The 11,590-nt window shown below is 42.1% G+C and overlaps 1 protein-coding gene across 1 annotated transcript; it reads right to left on the reverse strand.

Moving 5' to 3' along the window:
- Window positions 1-1,238: 1,238 nt before the first annotated feature.
- LOC109525392 (zinc finger and BTB domain-containing protein 38-like) lies at window positions 1,239-10,981 on the reverse strand. Its single transcript, XM_019885825.1, has 5 exons — window positions 10,848-10,981; window positions 10,084-10,333; window positions 4,286-4,847; window positions 2,169-2,521; window positions 1,239-1,946 (listed from the first exon to the last, which is right to left on the reverse strand). Exons 3-5 carry the CDS (start codon window positions 4,812-4,814, stop codon window positions 1,239-1,241), a joined length of 1,590 nt encoding a protein of 529 aa, XP_019741384.1. The 5' UTR covers window positions 4,815-4,847; window positions 10,084-10,333; window positions 10,848-10,981.
- Window positions 10,982-11,590: the final 609 nt, after the last annotated feature.

The following is an 11,590-nucleotide window of genomic DNA, read 5'->3' on the forward strand; positions in this document are numbered from 1 at the left end:
GTTCTTATAAGATGCAAAGCTGAAGTGGGGACGATGTCAGTGTGATCCAGACACTACAAATAACTATTGTTCCTTTTTACAAGACATTCAGTGGGATCATTTTTGGCTTGTGCCTCAATCACATAGCCAAAATACTATTATTCCATATTAAATGAATAAATATGTCGACCAGTAATCACAAATTGAGATCTTAATGTGGAATGGAAGTCATGACATGGACTTTTGTCTCAAGGTAGAAGGGACCTTTCAGATGTTGCTCTTCAAATGATGAGAAAAGTGGTTATCACCTTTATATTTGGGAAGGTATTTACTGTTCTTTTGTAAAGATTTCTTCTCTTTCAGTTAATATATGTGACATTAGGCAGTGCTTTACGAAACAATGTGAAATCATTTCTCCAACTCGACAAACAAACAACAGGATGTAACGGTTTAGTACATGAATAATAATTTATTTACATTTTATATGGTTTATATACTGCGATTTGCTGGCAACCGGTTCAGGGTGTCCCCCGCCTACTGCCCGAAGACAGCTGGGATGGGCTCCGGCACACCCCGCGACCCTAGTGAGGATAAAGCGGTTCGGAAAATGGATGGATGGTTTGTATACTGAATACTGTATATCAAACACAACAATGTCGGGACTTACCGCTGCTGTGTGTTCAAAACAAAAAAGGATTACCCAACCATTAAATTGTAATTTAATTATTTTAACGGAAGTATGAGAGTATAAAGTGCAACCCACTATGTCCAACTATATTGGCATGGGAGTCCAAGAAATCCACCCAAGCTTGTTTTTTTTTTTCCTCCCCCCACAGAAAGTTCAAGCATTGCCCTCAATTTTATGATGTATTCAACGGAATTCATCTTCAGAACAAGCAAACATTTCAAAAAACACAATTTCAACATACTTTCAGGAAACAGCTCTCTTTTTGGACCCTCCATCCAGCTCACATGAACTGCTTTGTATAAAACAATCAAACAAAAAGTTTGGGTCAGAAGGTCTTCACAACCTATAAAAGTCTGTGAGGGGTCTTCATAACCTTTATGAATTACATTATGAACTCACCCCTGCTGACAATAGGGTACAAGCAGATGTTTGACCTTGATATTCAGTGTGTTCTTCCCAAACATTTTATCAAGCTGCTGCAAAGACAACTTTAGTACATTTATTACTCGCAGAAGTGACTCGAAGTTAATTCTTTATCTCGCCTCCTGGTGGTGTCCATGGTTAAAGGGCTTTAGAAAAACGTTTCGTCTTTACACATCCTTTTCTCTGGTTTGTGAAGAGAGACGGGGTTGTCTTTCAAGTCCGATGCATTCTTCGTTGATGGTTTGCAGGATTTCTGGCCATCAATTACGCTGTTTACTTCCAAACTGTCCTTGTGTCTACTGGCATCTCTCTTTTGAGCTTGAGGTTTGAAAACTTGATCTAAAGAATCTGGTGGATTGATTATTTTTTTCACTTTATGTTTCATTTGATGTGTTTTTGAGGGCGACGCCAAAGTGAACAGCGTCTCAGTCTGGTGCGATAAGGAACTTTTAATGTGCGTGTATGTAATGTCCTGTTGTGGGGTCAAAGTCATTAACTCTGTTGCATCCTCAGTTTTAGGCTTCTTCATGGGAAAATGTCCTTCTTCCTCACATTGCATGTCAGAAATTTGATTGTCATCCTCCTCTGTTTTGATGCAGTCTTTTTTGTTGTCCGTACTCAAGTTATCAAAGTATTCCAAACATGGTTGGCTGGTGTAGCTCTCTCCAGCTGTCTCCTGGTGTTTTTTCTCATGGCTTCTCTTGGTGGCAAGGTAGAGAAAGCGCTGGGGACAGAAGGAACAGCGGAACTTCTTCTCCGGGTTGCTGCTCCAGGTTGAATTATCAAAGCAGGAGCCATTTTCCATACAACTGTTGCAAACGTAATCATTGCCACTGGGTGTCTCCCCCGGGGGACCCTGTTTTCCACACGTGTGACAGAAATATGGGTGAGAACCAATAATGTGAGCTCTTAAACCCGTCTCAGTGATAAAAGAGCTGTCGCAAATGTCACAATTGTAGGTTGTCCTTGGGCTACAACTTCTGTGAAGACTACGTTTCACATCTTCCCCACCTGAGATACTGTCTCCTGTTTGCCAACTGTCCAATCGAGCCTCAGCGGCACCGGTGTCAGTTCTAACTGTCTCATTGTAATCATGAAACAAAGCTTGCCTGTGCTTGAATCTCCGCTTCTTTTTCTTCTTTTTAGCTTTGTAAGAATAGTAGGGACGCCAAAGCTCATCAGCCACGTCACAATCATTGGGATCCTCATGGGTCTCGGATATTAAACCTGAAATATCTGGTCTGAAGCGGAGTCTGGGGCTCTCCAACTTGCCGTCTGGGTGGAGTTGACTTTGGCTCTCCATCTCCCCCAGTTTTCTCGTTTCTCTCTTTTTCCTTCTTGGGAAGAGCTTGGACCCTTTGATTCTGCGGCGGATGATGGCTTCATCCCCTATTTTTACCGTTATCTGGCATAATGGTATCGCTTCACCATCTGCAGACGGGCCCGGGCAGACAGGTTTGGCGATGTAAGTTTGCGTCTTTGAGCCCGCTGTTTTATTGAGACTCGCTTTCTCGGTATTTGACCGAAGCATGTCCTTAGTCATTTTCTCAACTCGTTTTGCAGAAGCGGATAACTCACTGAGCTTTTCGACTGTGTTCAGTGAGTTTAAGAATGTTACGTTTTGACTGATGTGATGTGAGGTGATTAGATCAAGAGGGCGACCTTTATTACCCTCGGAGCAATTGGCTGGGTCAGATTTTGGGACCGTACAGTCAAAGTTAATGAAGGGTGAACTATGCTCAGCGTCTTTTCCTGTTGCGCTCTGGTGATAATTGTGGCGCAAACTTTGGTCAATATCTGTTTTACAGGGCTTGTCAAAGCTGATGCGGGGCATGACAGGAGCCACCATCTTTGTTGTTGCCATGAAAGTCAAAGGCAATGAAACACCGTCGAGGCAACTGCTCACACTATTTCCCTCAAACTGAGGGCAGAGAGGATTGTTGTCAAGTTGTCCTTGATAGTCTGTCTCATCACCTTCCGAATATGTCTGACTGTATGTCTTATATCGTCTTTTCCTAAATTTCATAGGCAGAAGCCTGTACAGCTTAATTGGATAAACACTGGCTTTCAGACCACCATTGGCGGATTTTCGCTTAATGGCTAGTGTGGGATCAATCCCGTGGAAAGACTTCTGATGGTTTTTTAAGATATAATATGTCATGAATGTTTCCAGGCAGAAAATACACTGATAGCGGCGTTCGCCTGTATGCCAGACTTCATGCTTGGTCCGGTACTCCGCCAATGCAAACACTTTATTGCAGTAATGACAGGGATAAGCCCTCTGCCAGGAATGTACATTCTCATGGCGCTTCAAACTGGAAAGTGTGATATACACCCGTTTACATACACTGCAGTTGTATCTTCTCTGACCGACTCCTGACCTTTTTTTATTTTCATCTTTTGGGAGCTGTAATTGATCAACAAGAAGGGGGCCAGTCTCCGGGTGGTCAACAGGAGGAAACTGAGTTCTGGTGGTCTCCTCGCTCAAAATGCTAACTGAATCGAGGTCCCCCTCTTTGACAGCCATGTGACCGGAATCTTGTTGAGGCTTTCCCCACACAAACTTCGGACAATTTTGCTCATGGTTGTGCAGCCATTTTGGATGGATGAATTTTTTGTCACAAAACTTGCAAAACAAATGACTATCAGAACACTTTTGATGTACCTTGGAGTGAATTGCAAGGAGACATTCACTTTTGAATACCTGTGGACAGCGTTCACATTCATAGATTGAGACGCTGTTCTCTGTTTGAGGAGGAAGATTTGAAGGACTTGATGCTGTCTGGACATAGCTGTTGGAAAAAGGAATAACTGCAGCACTGGGCTTATCTTGTTCACTTTGTGGAAAGGGTGGATGTGCTGAAGTCGCTCCCTCGGCTAATGTTGGGGTTAACGTCTTATTTTTTTCCACGTGTCGTTCCGTATGTGTTGGAAATTCATTTCGAAACAAAGCACCTCTAAGCCTGTGGCGCTTTTTTAGTGGGCCCGAATTGCGGTAAGTATTTTGCTTTGGCTGGAATGCTGCAAACTGAGACACCTTCTTGCTGTCCCATTGACTCGTCGGAACTTTTTCTTCGGGTACTTTGATCATAGCATACGAGTGGTCTAAGAAAGTGGGGGTTTCACCGATTCCATCAAGGCAAGAAGATTTTAAGCAACCCGCTGGGAGCTGCCCCTCATCTGGTGACTGCCTACCGTCTCCTAGTGGGGTGAATGGATTGTTCCCAGGACACACCTCAGTGATAGAGAAGGCATTGGTGATTCGTGGTCCTCTTGAACCATCAATCTCCTCAGGTCTGGTGACCTCCTCCTTTGTTTTTTTACTGCTCCAGTCTGTGGATTTAACGCAGTCCAGTTGGTATTGATTCTTGTCCTTTTTCTCTTGCCCTGCAAGCTTCTCTAAAAAGGGAATACCAAGTCTTTTCCCTGCTGCTATTAGCTCCTTCTTGTCCTCAACACAAGGCGATGTCACCTTTGCGGAGTAGATAAAATTGAGGACGCAGGCAAAAACTTCAGACTTCAGGTCCATCAGTTCCAGCACACGGCTAGAACTCCATGTCTCATTTGACAGAGCATTCTTGAAGTAGCCACTGCAAGCTGCCAGGATGTTCTTGTGGGCACGAAACTTCACATCCTCCACTACAATAGTCACATCACAGAAAAGGCCGAGTGAGCGCTGCTCATTAAGCTTGCTGAGCACGGTGTGAGGGTGAAAACTATCCATCAGGTTCTAACTGAAGCAACAATTCGCAGCCATCTAAAAAAAAAAAGAAAAAAAAATAAGAACAATTTACATTAGTTATACACATTAATTTTGGAAATATAAATCCACAACAACATAAAGACCCTTCACAAAATTTAGCTAATATCACAACACTAGATGGCAGTAATGTCCAGACAGCAAAGCATCCATGCCAGCAGGTCAATAGTCCTACATAAATCACTCATTCTTTGTAATGGTACTATTTTATCCCATGTATCATAAGTAAAATATTTGTTTTTATATGTGAATAATCCAAATGTCAGACAAAAACTCCTGTCAACGCATCAAAACATGACTGTGATCTCGTTAAAGAAAAAAAGAAAAACTCTGCTCATGTTGGTTGTGCTCTATAATTAGTTTTCACTGTTAAAATATGTGGAATTGATTACAAAGCAGGATTTATATGAAGACATAATGGAAGATCCAGTTTATTCACTGTCTCTCTGAAAGAGAATTCATCACAGCAAGAATGATCAAGCCATGCCAGTGACCCTGGTCTAAGTGCTACTAAATCATGTAGCACTTGGATTGTTTCTTTTGGGCAAAAATCACCATCATCAATGTCATCATCACGTTGACATGTATTCAATTTTGTTTCAACTTCCAGACTTTTAAGTAAGATATGGGGCATTACATTGTTGTAAAAGTTCTAATTGTGGAACAAATATAATATGGCCACCATTTTTTTAAACACTCATATTGCTGAAACTACAACCAGCCTCCTTGTCCACATTCTTCAACAGGCTTCTGTTGTTATGGCAACCTACTATTTTTGCGCAGTATGTGTTGAGATGAAGTGGAATTGCAAGAAACACTACTATCTATTGTTGTCAGATTTTTCCGCAAACATTTTATTTTTCGAGTAAACCCGCACTCACAGTTGCCTAGTAAGCGATGTGATCTTTGTCTCCGCTTGAAGCTTCTTTGTGTCTTTTACGTTCTCTGCAGCGGACATTCTACCAAACTGAATCCCTTAACACAGCATGTGATGTGCCATAGCTTGTCTGCTCTCAAGGTTCACCTTGACATTTTAAGGTTGCCATACCTCGCTTAAAAAAAAAAAAAAAATCTACATATATATCTATATTTAAATGGAACTCTTTGATCCCACAGGTTGATCAGAAATTTTTACATCGTGCTCAGAGCTCATAATTTCACAACACAGAACTATATAGGACCGCTGAAGGGAATCTTTTTTATATCATTATATGATATGAAATCCACTTCTCCTCAAACTTAAACATATTGTTGTACTACCTTCTCAAAGATAACCGGCAAAAACATCAACTAAGCAAATGCTACACACCTCGAACGTGTGCTTCAACACCAAATGTAAATTGAGATCAATCATGCAAAACATACCTTAGCAAGTCAGAGAAACTGATGGAGAGCCACGTAGTGTCAATTTTCTTTACATCTCAAACCTACTTCACAAGAAAAGAAATGGTTTCGTGGGAATAAGACTTAAGTCTTATTTTCATAGTCGGCGAACAGTGGGGCTATCAAAAGCAGAGTCTTTTCAAACATCATTGCTTCTCTCCCTTTCTGTGTGATGATGACTCCAGCTTCCTTGTCCTTTGCCTCCAGCCGTGCAACCCAAGTCCAAAAGTGAATCTGCCCTGCTTTTCTCTTCTCGGGCTGTCCTTCCTCTGTCGTGTAGCTATACTTGGAGGATGGGCTCACCTTTGTGCTAGCTGGGCAACCGGCACGTATTTTGCAGGAAACTGCAACTTTTTTCAAGCATGGCAGCGGGTTATTGAAAACTGAGCGATGCTGGGCGCTACATCACACAAGCTCTGTGCCCGATAAAAGAGCCAAGGCAAATGCATCACTGGTAGCAGGAGTCCTCTGCTTCTTCAGAAATGCCTCATTAATCCCCCATAGCATCACACCAGCTATTTATATCATCTGCAATCCACTGCTGAGGAAAAATAATAATGCACAGGGTTATTTCATGCGCGGTCTCACCCAGTATGTTACACACAAGCTCTTCTTCGCCTGTGCTCATACAGAGGCAGTGGTTGGTAATGCAGAACCGGAGAGAAGATGGCGGCAACAGTAGTCCTAATTTCTACCACTGCAAGCCAGGAAGAGACTGCTCTAAATGTTTTCACTCGCAGTTTCAATGAGCATGGCAACTGAATGCTTGAGGTAAAACAGTTCTGATACTGGCGCAATATATGCAGACATAGAGGGTGTTGATTGATGCACAAGCAGCGGATGCGTCAGCACTGCAGACGATGTGGGGGAGGGGCTGAAGCTGAACCCACCATGACACTTTGAGCCTCTGAGGATGAAAACAGGGCTTTTATTTCCACCACTCAGTGTGGGAGGGGGGTGTCACATGACACTCTTCCGTCTCCTCAACATGGCTAAGAACAACTCTGACCACTGTTCGTAAAAAGGAACCAGCACGTGTCAATCAAATAAACTGATCACCCAAACTCACTGTAAATACCACGGTAAAGAAATTACTGATGTATCACAAATACAGCTAACCAAACACAGGATGCACATTACGTTAGCCAGAAGAGCAGCCAGTGCACGTGTTTGTGCTTTTTCACCCTATGGTAGCTAGTACTCACTTCACAGGAGCTCTACTTGCTAGCGGTGCTTTTACACTGGTGCTACTAAGCATTACTCCTACTCTATCTGAGGTTCCAAATGTGCCGAGAGCAGATGGTGTTAACCACTGCTCCTTGCTCAATGGTCAAACAGATTTGTCATTGCCAGGTCATTTTAACATTCGGGTATCTAACTTAACCTTAAACTACACTATAGTATTATTGCATTCTCCAGTCTCTTTCCACTTTGACATTATGGACGGAATGGTTGTTCAAAATCCTGTTTGCCACCGTTGGCCTTTTTTCCCCCTTTACTAGTTCCGTCAGACTTACAGAAGAAATGAGAAATAGAAGTCAGTTGAAATCAATTAAGGTGACATACGAATTTGATTCAGTCCACGTGCTGTATGTTGTTGCAAGCATCTCTGCTTCCCCTTCGAGCCAAAAAGGTGACGAGTGAAGTCTGTAATATGCTCATATTTGGGCATGCTGTATAACTTTCCCATGCCCGTAGTGTAGCTTTGCGTCCTTGTAACAATCATCACCTAGAATTGGAATACTCCCTGCTGAAGACGCACAAACTTTGGTATGCGCCAAGCTGAGAATCGGTTTAGGAGAAACGAAAGTTATGATATCACGCTTTGTGTCTCGGTAACGCCCTTCTGATGGTATAAAAATGATGTGAATCTCTTCCTGCTTCGCACTCGTGACGCGCAGCGATTGTCTGTAATTTGCGGGTGCCCGGAATATTCTGTTATTAAATGCTTCGAAGAAACTGTTCATCGATTCCAGCCTTTATTTGAAAAACCAACATTCCCCTCATCCGAAATTCAACGAACACGCGGGGAAGAGGAGGCCGCTCTTCCCCCAACACTAGCGACTAGCCACATGCTGTAAATGTCGCCGTGGAATAGTAAAGTCAACAAATCAACAAAAAGTAGATGACTACTCTGTTCAACCTCTGCTAGTTAGAATTCAATTGTAATTTCAAACTGTAACAATGTGCGCTCACCAGATACTGAGCTAACATTTACAATGGCATGCGCTGTCTGGTATTCCTTGTGTAGCGGCACGGTGGACGACTGGTTAGCACGTCCACCTCACAGTGTAGAGGTTAGGGTTAGGGTTACATGTTCTCCCCGTGCCTGTGTGGAATTTCTCCAGGCACTCTGGTTTCCTCCCACATTCCAAAAACATGTGTAGTATGAACTTTCTAAATTGTCCCGAGCTGTGATTGTGAGCATGAATGGTTGTTCGTCTATGTGTGCACTGCGATTGTCTGGCAACCAGTTCAGTCAGGGTGTACCCCGGCTACTGCCCGAAGGCAGCTGAGATAGGCTTCAGCACGCCCGCAACCCTCGTGAGGATAAGTGGCTCGGATGAATGGTGGACGTATTGTTTTTGCTATATAAGCTAAGCTAAATATGTGTTTCTGTTACCAGTAGCTGAATATGTCAAAGTAAATGAAAATATTTGACACTTTTTTTTTTCTGGTTGTATTTGAACAAACATTAACTGTAAGTTGTGTGAGACAGTAACGTGCCTCTACTTATTTTTTTAAGGTAGATGTGAGTAATTTTTTTTTCTTTAGAGAAACATACGTCACTCGCTTACCAGAATTATATACATAGGGTGATCGATCGGCTTTTAGAGGCTTTGATCGGATTCATCGATCATGCACTTTCTCACGAAGATCAACCGATAATTATCAGCCACCAATCGATCGTAGTATGCCGAGTGAAACAGTACTTCTCTTTCAAAGATGTATGTCTTGTTATTGATTGTTGATTTCATTTGTGACATTGAATACGTTGCTCGCTTATTTATAAACAAGTCAAGAGTGCTGGTACAAGCAGCAAAGTTGAATAACAGTTCAATATACTGTCATCTTAATTTTCGTTATTACTATATTAGTACATATCTTTAAAAAATTCAAGATGTAAGGTATAATAGTTATTAAAACAGCAGCTGCTTGCTGGTGTGATATCCCACGATTTATATATGATCAGATTAGTCGACTAATCGTGACTACTATTGGTGATTAGTCGACTAGCAAAATAATTGTTTGGGCAGCCCTCGTTGCAGAAAATAAAAAGAAAAGAAAAAAATGAAATGAGTATGTTATTCACTATATTTTCAAGACTCAAACTTAATTGTGTGCAGGCATAATAAAGATGCTAGACAAAGTCACATTCGATTTCCCAGGTCATAGTACTGGTATTTGACAGTTGAGAGAGGTGTGGTTTCAGCGCATTCAGCCGACACAGCCACAGCACTCAAGAGCAGCAAAGAAAGCTTGGGTTTTCAAGATTTTGAATCTTCATTTTATGTCCTCTGTGATTCGTTGTTGTTTTTTTTTTTTATTCATTCAAATTTGAGGGTGATAATAGTACTCTTCTCATTGGCGTGTCAAATTTAGAAGCCATTTTTTTGGACTTAACTGGGACTGAAAAATATTTGAAATGCCTTTGGTTTCTCACATGAAATGTTTCCAACGCCCATCATTTGTGGTCTGTATTTAACTGATACTAAACGTCTATAAAGGCCGCACGACATGTTTAAAAAAGCAGGCTTGGCCTAATCTTCACCGACTAACCATTCACACTCGACACACATCCGTGAGATCTTCCGATGTCACCACAACAAGCACACTTTGAGTTGCTTACCTGAAGGTGCAGAGATTCTTGAATGTGCAGCCTTGGAAATTCTTGTTGGGGTCTTGTTCTGCCTTTGCTCTGGATCAAGTGTTTACCATTGTGTTTCTTCAGTGTTGTCGAGTAGCTTTCTGTGGAACACGCTGTTGGCCCTGGATCCATGATTCTTTCATTGCCATGTATAGCTAGCAGTCTTCTGAGAGCTGCAGCCACTGCTGCGTCACTCTCGTTGCATCACTGACCCACAAAGACAAGCTTGAGGCTGGGGATGAGGGAAAACAACAAGCGGCACTTCATGATGCCATTCCAGCAAACACATAGATGAGGCCACCATTCTGCCTCAGATTCAGGCCGTGTTCTGTAGTATTCAGGAATGGTATGCCAGACAGATCTTTTATTGTTATGTAATGAATATTTTTTGTCATCTGCGGGGCAGCTGAAAAGGCAGTATCCGGTGTTTAGAACCTAATAATAAACCAATCCCTTCCAGTCAAATTCTGTGTGGTCATGTTAGAGCAGATCATTCAACATAGCAAGCTAGCTAGCTGAACTTGACACTTAACGTGCTTGCCCTGTACAGTATTTAGACATACCCTCCACCTTAAAATGACATCATCTTGATCATTACGTGGAACACTACACAATGGAAGTTATAAAATAAGCACATGCCCTACCTGATCATGTTGGTGTTTAGATTTCCAGGCGTTTTTTGTACCATCTGTTTAACTAGGAATAGTCTCCAGTAGAAACAAAGAAACAATATGAAATACGCCTACCTCTGCCTGACGGTAATGTTGCTTGTCTGTGCAAGTTTCGGGTGATGTAGGACTTTTTCTTATGTGTCTGAAATGTGTTGTAGTCTGTAGGCCTGAAATGGGAAACAAAATGACAGCACTTGCTTTGCACACGTTACCGACTTGATCCCCCGCCTACCAGCGCCATCTGACCGGCCGGCACTTTTCTTTGCCGTGTTGCGTCCTCTGCTGGCTGCCGGGGAGAGCATGCAGAGACTGCCGTGCCGATTGCTTCCAGTAGATATCGCAAAAGCTTCTTTACTGGAACATAAACAGGAAGCAAGGGTGACAAGTGACCGCTGACCTTGTCATGAAGTCACACTCCTAATTTAAAGGTTTTATTTATTCTCTCTAGTCCCCCATACATCGCACGTCAGCATTTGTAACTAATGAAAGACTGACGGGTGATAATTTGATTTTATCCAACATTAAATTAATTCATTTTCAAATATATATAACTAACAGAATTACCGCTGTATTACTGCATAATTACAACATTTGAGACTGGGTGTCCTTGAAAGGCAATTATGCTCTTAGCAAAAGATGCCATGAATAGGCTATTGTGTGAAAGGGTTTTTTTCCCCCCCCAAAAGTAAAACTCATGTCTTTATGTGCGGAAATGGGTGAAATTAAGGTATGTGGTGTGCACCCTGCAGATATCATCACATAGGTGCCAAGTCATTTTCTCAAAGTTAGAAAAGTGTCCAATAGAGCAACAGCGTTCG

The sequence above is a fragment of the Hippocampus comes genome, unplaced genomic scaffold, assembly GCF_001891065.2.
Source record: "Hippocampus comes isolate QL1 unplaced genomic scaffold, H_comes_QL1_v1.1 scaffold29, whole genome shotgun sequence".
In the NCBI taxonomy this organism is placed as follows: domain Eukaryota; kingdom Metazoa; phylum Chordata; class Actinopteri; order Syngnathiformes; family Syngnathidae; genus Hippocampus; species Hippocampus comes.

Bases quoted from the DNA above. Each gene is read 5' to 3' on its own strand.
- LOC109525392 (XM_019885825.1), bottom strand. From the start codon at position 4,814: ATGGATAGTTTTCACCCTCACACCGTGCTCAGCAAGCTTAATGAGCAG. The intron at 2,522-4,285 runs GTAGGCAGTCAC...GCCCGTCTGCAG, and splicing joins ATTCACCCCACTAGGAGACG to ATGGTGAAGCGATACCATTA. The intron at 1,947-2,168 runs GTTAGAACTGAC...TGTGGAAAACAG, and splicing joins TTCATGATTACAATGAGACA to GGTCCCCCGGGGGAGACACC.